The 14490-nt window shown below is 50.8% G+C and overlaps 2 protein-coding genes across 2 annotated transcripts; one reads left to right on the forward strand and one right to left on the reverse strand.

Moving 5' to 3' along the window:
• The first annotated feature begins 1879 nt into the window (after positions 1 to 1879).
• On the forward strand, positions 1880 to 6672 carry LOC119285011 (squalene monooxygenase SE1-like). The gene is made up of 8 exons (XM_037564211.1): positions 1880 to 2368; positions 3766 to 3877; positions 3959 to 4133; positions 4458 to 4626; positions 4706 to 4924; positions 5034 to 5309; positions 5399 to 5677; positions 6151 to 6672. Exons 1-8 carry the CDS (start codon positions 2111 to 2113, stop codon positions 6259 to 6261), a joined length of 1599 nt encoding a protein of 532 aa, XP_037420108.1. The 5' UTR covers positions 1880 to 2110; the 3' UTR covers positions 6262 to 6672.
• A 3717-nt stretch (positions 6673 to 10389) lies between these two features.
• Positions 10390 to 12764, reverse strand: LOC119285012 (branched-chain-amino-acid aminotransferase 2, chloroplastic-like). The gene is made up of 7 exons (XM_037564212.1): positions 12672 to 12764; positions 12372 to 12445; positions 11840 to 12200; positions 11489 to 11719; positions 11188 to 11400; positions 10975 to 11087; positions 10390 to 10868 (listed from the first exon to the last, which is right to left on the reverse strand). The coding sequence occupies exons 1-7, from the start codon at positions 12762 to 12764 to the stop codon at positions 10754 to 10756; spliced, it is 1200 nt and encodes a 399-aa protein (XP_037420109.1). The 3' UTR covers positions 10390 to 10753.
• Between the last annotated feature and the right edge of the window lie 1726 nt (positions 12765 to 14490).

The raw sequence follows: 14490 nt of genomic DNA on the forward strand, positions 1-14490 counted from the left end.
GCCAGATCTGGGGCGGCGCGGCCGGTTCGTGCGGCAAGAGGAGGGCGCTGCTGGTCTGCGCGGGAGGACGTGGGCGCGGTGCGAGGGCGCTGCCGGTCCGTGCGGCTGGACGAGGGTGCTGTGCAGGGGCGCGCCGTTGTGCTGCTGCATTCAGATCCAGGGCGGCGCGTGCGCGTGTTGCTTGGGCGCCGTTCTCTGCGCGGATCTGCTGCAGCATCGCGGGATGGGCGTGGACCTCGCCGTGGCCTTTCTCGATCTGGCACGCTCGTGGACGGATCTGGCTGCCTGGGGCAACGGTAGTTGGCGTGGTTGCGGGTCATCGTGCGAGAGAAGATGTGGGAGATGAATGGCACCTGCTTGGTGTTGCATCCTCCTGATGGTGGTTCGGAAAGCTCGACGCTGTTTCGGGTGGGAGGACGAGATGGTGGTGGCTGGAGGGAGAGGAATGGCCTCGTTGTGGGTGTTGCATCCTTCGTCGGGAGATGAATAGCCGGCAGGCGTTGCATCCTCGGGGAGACGAATGGCGTTGTGCTTGGTTGCATCCTTTCGATGGGAGACGAATGGCGCCGCTAGGGGTTGCATCCTCCGTCCAGTGGGGGATGCGGATGCAAGGTTTGGAAGCACGTCGAGCTCGCCGGGAATGTGCGGTTAGCCGTGGAGGCAGGGATAGTGGTTCGGTTTGTAGGCTGATCGGATCCTAGGTTCGGGCTATGCAGGTGAGACTGCCGGCGAGAGTCGTACTCCGGTTGTGGCCGGAGTCGTCGATGGCGGCGCTTTCAGGCCTCACTCCTTTGTTGGAGGAATTGATGTAGCTGCTCTCACCTTGCCTTTCCCGACGCACTCTGGGGGAAACCCTTGATTTAGTTAGATCGGACGATGGCGGCGCTATTCGGCGTGTCGCGTTCTCTCTTGGGAGCATCGTCATGAAGGTGAATCTGGTCAGAGGGACTCGTGGCTCGTGAGGATGTGTGTGTTGTTGTTTGCCGAAAGACGCTGTTGTATGGTTTTCGGGTTCGGTTTCCTTTATAAATTGGACCAACCTTCTTTCTTCTGATCAATGAATTTGATAAAACTACTACCAACATTAAAAAAAAGAGAGAATCTGCGCCGCGTGCTCCCGTGACGCGGAGCTGCGATGGGCGCCTGCGGGAAAACGGACGGCACGAAACCGCCTCGCACCGGCGGCAGACGGGGATGCGATCGATCCAGCGTCAGGCGAGATGCTTGTGCCGCGCCCCCACCGCTGACGGCACGTGAGCTGGCACGGTGCCAGCCACTGGCGCACGTCAGAGCTGTCGTGGAGCGTTTCTGGACCGTTTCGCGTGACAGCGCGCGCTCTCCCTCGCGCATCCAGTATTCCCGCGGGATCGGACATTGTTTCTTCTTCTTCTCGTTCTGTAGTCCGGTGGGCCGGGTCGGTTATGTGTGCACGTTTCACTCGTCAACGATGTTTCAGCGTAGCGTAGTTGTAATAGGGTGCTACTCCTACTCACTAGCCTACAAATCTTCATTCATAACTTCAAAGATGCAGTGGTTTACTTTATGTATTCAAGTCAGGCCAGCTGCTAGGCACACCCCCATATGGACCCATGATACGGACCGTCGCGTCGTTTTCGCCCTCATGTGTTACTATTATAGTATAATACTAATAACTAATATAATAAAATTATATTTGCAGAACAAAGTACAAACCGATCGCCGAACAAATGCAACAAAAAAAATAGTTCTCTTTAGACAAGAAGAACGAACATATTCCAAGAGGAAAATACCAGAAAAATCCAGCGAGGTCAGCCAGCCAGAGCAGAGACAGCCAGCTACACGGACAGGCAGGGCGGAGAGAGCGATCTCCCTCCCTCCTCCGCCCCATAAAAAACGGAACAATCTCCAACTCCAAGCGGCCGCCTCTCCCTCTCTCTCGTCTCGTCTCTCGTCCCAATTTCACCGCCTGGCACTCTCCCCCGCTCCGTCTCTTCCCCGCACGCATCACCCTCTCTCCCGTCGCCCCTCGGCCCGAGAGAGCCCACACGCAAACCCAACGAACGCGCCGCGCCGCGCCGCGCTGAGAAACCCCCGAGGAACGACGACCCCAGGAGCAGGCCCCCATTGCGGCATGGCTGCGGCCGCCGACGTCGGGCAGCTCGCTGGCGCCGCCGCGGCCACGCTCCTCGCGGCGGTGCTCTTCGCCGCCGCGCTGGGGCGCCAGCGCCAGCGCCGCCGCCGCGGGGCTCCGGTCGAAGGGATCCCCGCGCCGGACGACGGCTGCGCGGTCGCCGACGGCGCAGGGAGCGCGGCCGTGGACGGCCCGACGGACGTCATCATCGTCGGAGCCGGGGTCGCCGGATCTGCCCTCGCGTACACGCTCGGAAAGGTGACATGTTTTCTCCTTGCTTACTTCTCCGTCCTCGCGTTCCGCTGGTTAGGCAGGGACTTCTTGTTTCTTTTAGACCGGAAACTTGTGGTTCTCGTTCCTTTCAAGAAATAGGACCGAATTTGAAGTCAAAAAAGGAGAACAGGAGATTGAACGCAGGGATCAAAATTTCCACCATGAGTTCCCAGAAAGGATCAAGTATAGATTATCTATCAGAACAAACACCTCTCGATTCAGAAAGGGCAACTGCTCTGTCATTGCTATCATCGGTTCCTAGCCACCTTTTCGTTAGAAAAGTCATGTAACGGCTTTTGATCTGGGGTGGGTGCACGCAAGTCATGTGACGGCTCTTGATCTGGGACGGATGCATGCAGGGAATAATTGTGATTTGTTGCAGCACCTGACGCGTGTTTTCACCCTTAGGTGAAAGCGAAGTCTGTTATTTGTGTGTTGGGGATGTAGAATTCGTATGGTGCTGAGAAGGTGTTCCTTAAACGTCATGTCATGCAATTCTAACTAGGGGGAAAAAAATCTCTTCCAAAAAGCCGTGGTACAAAATTTATCACCCTGTGTCCACGCATCAATCAATTCCTGCTTCCTGGTGGGCATGGCACGCTTGGAGGGACAGAAAAGAGAGGGGAAAACAACGGTGGCAGAATAATACACACAAGAAATTTGTTTTTACTCCCTCTGATCCATATTAATTGTTGCTGATTTAGTACAATTAATATGGATCAGAGGGAGTAATAAATTTGTTTTGCCTTGCAAAAATCATGCCAGGGCTGCCTTGCAAGTTTTGCTGAAATTGCTTATTTTCTTTCTGGCTAAATGAATGAGAACATGTGGTGACAGAACTGTAAATTACTCATAAATGGGCAAAAGAGGAGGTCATCTGTATTATCTTCTCTCTTTCTCTAGCCTTTTCCATGCTCTCTCGTCCAACCTGCTCCAACAGAGACTTGATGTCTTCTAGCTTTGCACCATTAATGAAATGCCCAACTACTTTGAGGACCCACTTAATTTTCTTCTGTGGCTTACAGCAACTCCGCCAATGATATATCGTCAATAGGAAAATGTTGAACGAGTTATTGTACTTGATTCTTTTGGTTTTGTTCGTAATAACTCCACACAATGAGTGATAGTTTAGGCAACAAATTAAGGAAGAAAGTTCCTTCTATAATTGTCAGAGGTTGTGTACCAGCCAAGAGTGTTAAGATACATATCCTTGTGAAAATACAGTATATCCCTAAAAGCAGTATTACCGTGATGACCCTAGTTTCGTCTAGATTTGGATATAACAACTAAAATGCAATTCTGCTGCTCATCATGATCAAATGGTGCATTACTGTTATCTTGGATTTTTTGCTTATATCCTGCTTTATTTGTTGGTGACACAGGATGGTAGACGGGTGCATGTTATAGAGAGAGACCTGACAGAGCCAGATAGAATTGTGGGCGAATTGTTACAACCTGGAGGCTACCTGAAATTGATGGAATTGGGTCTGCAGGGTAAGCTTTACTCCTCCTGCTTAAAATGGGTTTCCTAACAGAACCATAGGTAATGTATACTGACTATTTGATTCTACCCAGACTGCGTTGATGAAATTGATGCACAGCGTGTCCTTGGTTACGCGTTGTTCAAAGATGGGAAGAACACAAAACTTTCTTACCCCTTGGAGAAGTTCCATTCAGATGTGGCTGGCAGGAGCTTTCACAATGGACGGTTTATTCAGAGGATGCGTGAAAAAGCTGCGTCGTTACCCAAGTAATACCTCATTGCCCATATGAGATATCTTTAGTAATTATTTGGTGTACTTCTTTGTCTAGTTTTCATCTGGTATCCTTCTACATGATAAGTTCATTTTACCCATAAGCTATGCCTTAGAATGGTAATACTTTAAAAGTGCGGCCCTTTGCAATGGTTTAATTCTGCTTGTGTGGAAGTTCTTAAATTTTGGTGTATTTGCTCTCATGCTCTTTTCAAAAAAATCATATACATTTTAAATGGGTTAGCTTCACATAAATCTAACTGTTTACACACCTGGACTTTCAACTGAGAATAATGTTTGACATACTATTGGATTTACAGTGTCCAACTGGAGCAAGGAACAGTTACATCTTTGCTTGAAGAAAATGGTACAGTTAAGGGTGTGCAATACAAGATCAAGTCAGGTGAAGAACTAAAGGCTTATGCACCATTGACAATTGTATGTGATGGCTGCTTTTCGAACTTAAGACGTGCCCTTTGCTCTCCAAAGGTACAGTTCTCACATTATACTCACTGCTGATTATCATTTTTTGGTTTACTGTACTGATATAATGTAATTTTGTGCTTAGGTTGAGGTGCCGTCTTGCTTTGTTGGCCTGGTCCTGGAGAATTGTGAACTTCCTCATGCGAACCATGGCCATGTTATCTTGGCCAATCCTTCTCCCATCCTATTTTACCCGATAAGCAGCACCGAGGTTCGCTGTTTGGTAGATGTCCCTGGTCAGAAGGTGCCTTCCATAGCAAGTGGTGAAATGGCAAATTATCTCAAGACCGTGGTTGCACCTCAGGTACTACTATAAGTATTACTATTGCAGTTGATCTTGTCCTAAGTGTAATTTCAACTGCCTGATTTCTATAACGAGATTTTAATGGATATCCTATGTTGTCATTTCTCAGATTCCTCCACAAATCTATGATTCTTTTATAGCAGCAATTGATAAGGGAAGCATAAGAACAATGCCAAATAGGAGCATGCCAGCTGCACCACATCCAACACCTGGTGCACTTTTGATGGGAGATGCTTTCAATATGCGACACCCTTTAACAGGTGGAGGAATGACTGTTGCATTATCAGATATAGTCGTCCTGCGTAATCTTCTCAAGCCTCTTCGCAATCTGCATGATGCCTCTGCCCTCTGCAAATACCTAGAGTCATTCTATACTCTGCGGAAGGTCAGTCTTCAACTCTTCGTATTGCAGTTTAATGCCCAGCTTTTCCAGTGCAATACAGTTTCTTTAATTCAATTCTTCTCCTTTTTCAGCCGGTTGCTTCTACAATAAACACATTGGCTGGTGCTCTATACAAAGTCTTCAGTTCCTCGCCTGACAAGGCTAGGGACGAGATGCGCCAAGCTTGCTTTGATTACTTAAGCCTTGGAGGTGTCTGTTCAAATGGGCCCATTGCTCTACTCTCTGGTCTTAATCCTCGGCCATTGAGTTTGGTTGCACACTTCTTTGCTGTTGCTATCTTTGGTGTTGGACGGCTGATGCTCCCCCTTCCTTCACCTAAACGAATGTGGACCGGAGCGAGATTGATTTCGGTAAGTCCCGGAATCTGTTTTTTCAAATGATTTCGTATCTATGTTAATGTTTTAGACTTCAGTAGTAACATGAAGACGACGGTAAGAAGGAATGGAACTAGCTGCTTTCTATCTTTTCTGCTCATTTGCATTTGCTCCAGAATATCTAATATGATCCATGAAATCTGTTCTGTTTTGTCAAAATTTATGTTGGCTCTGCACTGCTACACCCATGCTGCTGTTTTGTCATACTTGTTTGCATAACTACTGTATGTTAGTACCTGGTGTCGCGAAGTTTTGGCATCCAGTATATTCATCTTTTGAGTACATGGTTGAGGGTGAACATGCAGAATATGCTCCTGCTGTAGCAAAATTTACTAGAGACTGGCCATACAGAGTATTGGCAAGCACATCATTATACGTCACGATCCATTGTTCGATATAGCTTCGTGCCTTTTACTAGCTTTGCTAATAAACAACGTTCACAACTGCAGGGTGCATGTGGTATCATCTTCCCAATCATCAAAGCTGAAGGTGTGAGGCAAATGTTCTTCCCTGCTACCGTCCCCGCGTATTACCGTGCACCTCCTGAAGCAGAGTTCTGATCTACAAAGGTGCAGCTAATCTCTCGCACGATGACATTTTTCCTGTGTTGGTAGTCGCCCGCCAGTGTTAGCCGGTTGTTGAAAATGTGCTGTGTTGGTAGTCCGAATGGATCATGGAACGTGTATAGTATCTCCGTTGGGTGCTGATCCTGTTTTTGAAATGTTTTGAATTGCTGCGTCAGTGCCCATGTTGATTCATCCTAGCTAAATTGTACATCTTTGTTGTACTACTGATGAACTACGCCTGCTGTTCTAACTAGTGGACTAAGGCGGTGTTCCTTGTCTACTGATCGTGAGCTGTGCTGTGTGCGTTTCAAATCAGACCACTGTATACCATGTTAGGCTGAACGCTGTTATGGACCATGATATGCCTTCAGTTATATGGGCCAGCTCATCAAATGCCTTATTTCATCTAGAGTTCCAGTTGATTAAGCATGTCTCTTAGAAAAGAGTCCAGTTTCGAGATCCTCTGTGAGTTTGATTAAGATCCTTATTTTATCTAGAGTTCCAGTTTGATTAAGATGTTCCAGTTGATTAAGATACCTACAGAAATCTCTGCATAAGTCAATGACATAGGATTTAGATGTGCAATACTTATGGCACATCTAGATGTGCTTTAGCAAAACTGTTTGAATAAATTACCGACTTGTCAAGTCTTGTCTGCTATATAAAGGGCCTGAACCCTCAATAAGTAAAGCAGAGAGAAATTTCATTGTTTGCCTCTATCTACTCAATAATCTATTCTTTATGTGAGTAGCAGATCATTTCATCTTGTCAATTAACTCTGATGACATGTGAAGCTAGAAGATGGAGGACAGTGTATATACTGCACCATCCACGGGGCTTCTCCGACGCTGACGCCCAAATCTCCCCCATATATTTTAGGAAATCGTTTATTTTCATCCGGCTGATAACAGCGACGCGTAAGTCGCCTCGTCCTAGTGACGCGTGTCCCGCGTGGCGTGGACCTGGCAACCTTATCCTCTCCGCGTGCCCCTCGGCTCCCTCATCTCCTACCTCTGCAGAAGCAAATCCTCATCTCTTTCTCCGGACGCAGGATAAGCAAGCCGCCACCGGCCACTGGCCCGTCGTCGCGGCAGCTACCGCTGCATGAGCCAACCCAACCTGCTGCTGCAGGCACCACCAGCTGACATCACCGCTCCACCTGCTTCTTCTCTTTTTTCTAGGCGCGACCAGTCCAACCATAGCAGCGCTGCGACCCCACGATCTCGCGGTCGACCAGTGACGCTGCAACGCGAATCGGCGGAGAGCTGCAGTGCAGCAAGCGACATGTAACCCGTGGAGCCGGAGCCGTCGGCGCTGCCTTGGACCAGGCCGGGCTGCAATGGAGCTTCGCCGGAGCCGTCGGCGCTGCGGTGGAGCTCCGGCAGGGCTGCAATGGAGCTCGACCGGAGTTGCAATGGAGCTTCGCCGGAGCCGTCGGCGCTGCCTTGGACCATGCGGGGCTGCAATGGAGCTCCGTCGGAGTTGCAATGGAGCTTCGCCGGAGCCGTCGGCGCTGCCTTGGACCACGCGCGGGCTGCAGTGGAGCTCCGCCGGAGTTGCAATGGAGTTTTGCCGGAGCCGTCAGCGCTGCGGTGGAGCTCAGGCAGGGTTGCAATGCAGCTTCGCCGGAGCCGTCAGAGCTGCGTTGGAGCTTCGCTGGGGCTGCATTGGAGCTTGGCCGGAGTTGCAATGGAGCTTCGCCGGCGCGTCGGTGCTGCGTCGGAGCTCTGCTGGGGCCGCAATGGAGCTCGCAGGAATCAATCCGTGGTGCTGCGTTGGAGCTGCGCTGGGACTGCAAGTCTGCAATGGTGCTGCGTTGACTCGCTGCTACCGTGGCGTCGTTGTAATTCAATGGCCACCAGTGCACCGATCGAACGGCTAAATAGGCGGAAGAAATCATCCGGCTTATTTGTAGCAGCCCCCTATATTTTATGTTTGGACCAGATGTCCTTAAATTTTCAGGCCTTCATCGTGGCTGCCCATTTTGGGCCGGACTAGTGCAAAACGTCCACAATCTCCTAAGTTTGACCCCAACCATGTCGTCCTATGATGGTCCGGACCCACCCAAAACCCTGACGCCGGTGTATTTTCACAATCTGCCGCATCAATCCCCCTGGATGTTGCCCAGGCCTTTGCCGGACATTCGTCGCTCCACCTAGCCTCCTCTTCGTCAAGGCTGCCGCCGCGGTAACCGCCACGAATGATGCTTCTTGACGAAATAGAGCATGTGAAGGAGCATCTTCTCAAATTCAAGGGTTCAACGTATGGAGATAGAGTGTTGAATCGGCGTCGGCACCAAAACATGTTGATCTCTACGAGGACTACTTTGTTCCCGATGCGCTATTCGACTACTATTTTCAACATTGATATCGGATGCATCGACCATTGTTCTTGCGCGCATCATGGAAGATGTCAGAGCTTATGATGATTACTTTGAGCCCAAGAAGGATTCCGTTGGCTGCAGTGGGTTTTCTGATCTCCAGAAGTGCACGACTGCTACGAGAATGCTTGGTATGGAACAATCGCAGACCACCTGGATGAGTACCTTCAGATTTCTGAGAGCACTTCCTCGAAGCCATGGTCAGATTTGCTATTGTAGTGGTCAAGGTGTTTGGATGAGAGTACTTGAGAGAACTAAATAACGAAGACACAACAAAGCTCATGGTAGTGGAAGAAGCGAGAAAGTTTCAGGTATGCTCAAATCCATGGATTGCATAAACATGTAAGAACTGCCCATATGCTCAACAGAGGTAATACTAGGGTCATCATAAAAAGCGCATTATCATTCTTGAAACAGTTTCATCACATGATCATTGGATTTGACACCCTTTCTTTAGCATGCTAGGGTCTCACAATGACATCAACTTGCTGCAGTGGTCTCTATTGTTTGCAATGTTGTGTGTGGACGAAGCTCTTGCATGCAACAATGAACATAGGTACAACACGGGTACTATCTTTGCAATTGTATTACCTTTGTCAAGATCATCTCCAGAGGTAACAAAAAATTCCACGTTGCTGCAAGACATGGAGGTGCTAGAAAGATGTGGAGGAGGCATTTGGAGTGCCTCAAGCCCGATTTTGCAGTTGTTTGCAGACTTGCTAAACAATGAGATACGACAACATTGTAGGAGATGATGACTACTTGCATAATCATGCAAAACATGATTGTGAAGAATGAGGAATGGGTGATCGTATCCAGCTTCCAGAGCAGCATGCGGGGACGTTTGATCAATTTGTCGCTGGAGATGGGTGAGACCACACACTGCACCGCGACAACTTGGCGGACACATCATCCTGTCCCCCGATCAGATCAGATCAGATCTGCTGAACAAAAAGACAGATCCGTGCTGTTTTCTTATTGTGTTCCTTCAATCAATCAAGGATTCAAAAAGAAGACAATTCCAGTAAGCACGCACGTTGGGTCTGGATTGGCAGCGCGTACATGGAGCCTAAGAAAAATTGACTACTTGCACTTTGGCATACGTTTCTTTCCTGCCTACCATTACCATGTGGCATGTGCCGCATGCAGTCGTGCCGTTGTTTGCTTGTTGTTTGGCCTGCCGCGCGCGCCGCCAGAAAAACCTCACACTTGTTGGTCTCTGTAAATAAATTGTCAGAGAGCAACAACGTGAACGTATCAAACTATCGAAGTACCCCGAATGTCCATGAAATGTCTCTGTAACTGTAACGTCGATGCGACTGCCAGGTTGTCATGCATGAAAACGATCTATGTGGCAAATGGTAGGTGTCAATCAGGACCAACAGTAGCTACTTTGCGTGCCCAAATTTGAACTTGCTAATGAAAACGGTCTGTTTGGCAAATACGCAAGTGTCAAGCAGGATCAACATTAGCTTCTTTCTTTCTGTGCCCAAATTTGAACTTGCTAATGAAAACGGTCTGTTTGGCAAAAACGCAAGTGTCAAGCAGGATCAACATTAGCTTTTCTCTTTCTGTGTCCAAATTTGAACTTGATACGTATTCCCTTCATTCCGAATTACTTGTCGTAGGTATGTATGTATCTAGATGTATTTTAGTTCTAGATACATCCATTTCTACGACGAGTAATTTGAAACGAAGGGAGTATCTTCTAACACGAGATATCATCATCATTTTTTTTGAAACAAGGCAAAAGGCTTACCATTTTCGTTGAATAAGAAGAATCTTTTTAGGGTCTAGGCCAGGGGCCGAATTACAAGCCTCACTCTCAGCATAATATTACACAAAAATGTCACCCCACAGAGAAGCTTCCTTTTTAGTTCGAGCAACAAGAACACCCACGGGAACTGCGTTGTTACGGAACACACGTGCATTTCTCTCTTTCCATATTTCCCAAAAAATCAGTAGCATCAGAGAAACCATCACCCTTCGGGCCGAGACATCCCCGAGATATCATCACCATCACTATTATTATTCACATAGGCAAGACATGATAAGAAATGCTGATGAATGCTTCCGGCGCCGCATGCGCCCACGCTGTTATCCTACTCAATCAACCGCGACCGTCCATCCCTTCTTGTCCTCCGCCAGGCCCATCTGGATCGACGTCAGAGCCGTGTAAAGCTTCTTCGACAACGTGTCCTCCCCGGTCCTGAACTCGTACCTGCACGCACGCCCAAAAATCAGTACACATCTCAGCACTGAATCGAACAGACATCTTGGATCTTTTTGCCCCGGCTCGACGGACGAATTGCATGAGATGGACTTACCTTGTCCCTTGGTAGGTGATGGTGGACACCGGGGTGACGCCGACGGCCGTTCCCGTGCAGAACACTTCGTCGGCACTGACGAGATCGTCGATGGAGACGAGGCGCTCTTCGACCTGAAGAAGACAACACACAACACAAGCTTCAGTCCGTTGTTATCGGCGCAGTTGGGTGGTGGACAGTCGTGGTGGACGTGGAGTGCATTGATCGATCGACCTGGTAGCCGCTGTCTCTGGCGAGCTCGATGATGCTCCGACGCGTGACCCCCGGCAGGATGGTCCCCTCCGTCGCCGGCGTCGCGACGGCGCCGCCCTTCACGACGAAGAGGTTGCAGGAGGAGGCCTCCTCCACGTACCTCTTGTGGACCGAGTCCAGGTACAGCACGTCCGCGAACCCCTTGCTCCTCGCGTCCATCTGCGCCTTGAGCACCTGACGATGGGATAAAAACACTGGCCGGTCAGTCACATTTTCTGGAAATTCACCCGAAGATGATATTTACCGGCTGAAAGATGTTTACCGGCGCGTAGTTGGAGATGGTCTTGACCCCGCCGGTGCCGCCCGGCATGGCGCGGTGGATCTCCTCCTCGACCAGCAGGTTTATCGCCGCCATGCCTTCCTTGAAATATGTGCCCACGGGCGCCGCGTAGATCATGAAGGTATACTCGGGCGCCGGCGCCAGCCCGAGGATCGCCCCGCTCCCGATGAGCAGCGGCCTGAGGTACAGCGCCCCCTTTCCCTGCGGCGGCACCTGAAACCAACGTAGGACAGCGGTGGTTGCGGTGCGGAGATCAGCCATGGAGGGCTCATGAGCATGGCGTGCACTCACGTGAATAAAAGGACACACCGATGGTCACCACGTTGTACGTACCCAGCGCCTGTTGGCGAGGACGGTCTGCTTGACGGCGTGCACGAACTGCTCGACGGACGGGGCCGGCATGCACATGCGCCCGGCGCCGTGCTGCATCCGCCGCGCGTTCTCCTCCGGCCGGAACAGCATGTACCCGGGCCCGTCCGCCCTCCGGTACGCCTTGAGCCCCTCGAACAGCCCCTGCCCGTAGTTGAGCACGCCGGAGGAGGGGCTGAGCTCGATGTTGCCGTAGCGGGCGAGCTCGCCGCGGGAGAAGCCGCCCTCCTCCTGCGAGCACCGCATGACGTACATGTAGTCGGTCGGGGTGAGCCCGAAGCCGAGGTTGTCCCAGTCGATGTCGCCGCCGCCCTCCTCGTCGGACCTGCAGCCAAGCCAAACCGCACACGGATGCCCCGGTGGCGACAGCTCAAGCGTTAAGTTTGAGTGTGACGAACGGCGCAAAATGTTAAAAGCCATTGGCGATCGATCAAACTGCAAACGAATCGAAACCAATCACGGAAAGGAACGATGAGCCTGCATGCCACTCACGCACCTGTCGACGGGGTCCAGCTGCGGCTGCGACGACTTCCACCGGGACGGGAGAAGAGAGCGGCCGCCGCCTCCGTCCTGCACACCGAGAAGGCGCCTACTGTGAGTTCCGATCGACCTCATCATCGTCCTCATGGAGGCAGGATGTGAGAGCATCGTGGACATGGATAAATCTTAGTAGACGGGAAAATGCTCTTCTTCTCTCGCAACGGAAACAAGAAGAGTAGAAGCGCCAGGCCCGGCGGCCATGCTTTGTAGACGGGGATCTCAACTGTAAAAGCACGAGAAGCGCGCGGGTACGCACCGTCCCGAGTAGAGCTCGGAGGCCGCCGCTGACCCCGCCGGCCGGGGCGCGGCCCCACGGGAGGAGGCGCCTCGCAGACGACAGCACAGCCATGCACGCACGTACGCCCGCGATCGCCAAAGCTGTTCAAGAACTCGACCCTTCACGGCGAGCAATGGTTCGCAAAGCTATACACAGCCCGCTACGAGAGCGCAGCGCCTATACCAGTGAGTTAAAATGGCAAAGTGTTCGTGAAGAGGTTTCTATATAGGTCGTGGAGAATTTGGCAAAGCGTTGGATCTGCCGTGCTGTATCCGACCCTTATAGAAGGCCACATGCATTGGTTTAGGAAACACATGCATTGGTTTTTTATGGCGAGCTAACACATGCATTAGCAGGATACGGTAATGTTTGGCAAAGATATTTGGCGGATGTTTGACAAAGACTGTGCCCTGTTTCGGGACTCCTGTTACGGGGGATCCAGCGTGCGCCGAAGCTCTAGGAGCAGCAAACTTGCTTCTCCTGGATGGAGACAAAAACCATCGACGGAGATGGCAATTGACCCGTGGGCCCAGGCACTGAGTGGACCCCGCGAGGCAGTGACGGAGTACAGCCGCGCCTGGCACGGCACCTCCTGGGAACGAGGAAGTCGTAGTCGCGCTGCTCTGCCGCGTGTAAGGCGTGATGGCGTCTGCCGAGCTAATTTTTTCCCGAAAATACTTCCATTCTGTATTCATCTTTAATTATAGCATTAGAATGAACATCAGAAATAATAAAAGATACAGTCAAATCCACAGACCACCTAGCGGTAAATACAAGAATTGAAGTGAGCCGAAGGCGCGCTACTGTCACCGTCCCTCCCTTGTCGGTGCCGGACATAACTTGTTGTAGTAGATAGTCGAGAAGTCATCATGTCAAGGTCCTATAGGACCAGCGCACCAGAACAGCAAACACCGCTGATGAAGAGAGATATAGATCGGAAGGATCCAACCTGAAGCCGCATGAACGTAGATGGCCGAAGACCGGATCTGAGCAGATCCACCGAAGACAATCCCCGACCGAATCCTGCGAGATCCGCCAGAGACAGACATCCACACGCCATCCGACCATGCTAGACGCACCACCGAGACGAGCGGGGAGAACCTTATTCCATCTTCAGGAAGCCGCCGTCGTCTCACCTTCCTGAGCAGGACACACAAAACCAAACAAAATTCAAAGAAACATATACAAACGGAGCCCTCCCACCGGCAAGTGCCGGGATTCACCATGCCCCATGGCCCTAGCAATTCTAGCATTGTTGTTATATCAGCCTGATTTTTCTAGTGGTATATCGGTGTGATTGATATCTTAACTTGTCAATATGGTAATTTTGGTAGGAACTGTTTTTAAGACTCTGACAAAGTCGTCACCCACGCAGCCCCGTTAATGGCGTAGGGAAGTTTTAGCACAACCTCTTAGTCCCCCGCGCAACCCCGTCAATGGCGTCGCCGTACGTACAACTGCCGCTTTCACCCCTGCGGATGCCGCACCCATTTGTCCACTGGGAAGAGCATCAATTAATGACCGTCGCCGCATTTCACACTTGTTTCCCACCCGCACGTGGCAAATCCCCATCCCTCGTTTCCCATCGAAGCGCGCCCATTTGTGGGTATAAACACCCATCAGAGCCCTTTGTCGATGCCACCATATTCACTCTCTTCCCCGATCCCTGGCGTCGGCACACTCATCCCATCGTCTCCCTTCGTCGGCCACTACCCCTCTTCTCTCTTCCACCATTCGGGTGTGGCCACGCCCTCCCCGTGGACCTTTCCCGGTGAGACCGAAGAGGACTGCGCCAAGA

Source organism: Triticum dicoccoides, chromosome 4A (assembly GCF_002162155.2).
Source record: "Triticum dicoccoides isolate Atlit2015 ecotype Zavitan chromosome 4A, WEW_v2.0, whole genome shotgun sequence".
In the NCBI taxonomy this organism is placed as follows: Eukaryota; Viridiplantae; Streptophyta; class Magnoliopsida; order Poales; family Poaceae; genus Triticum; species Triticum dicoccoides.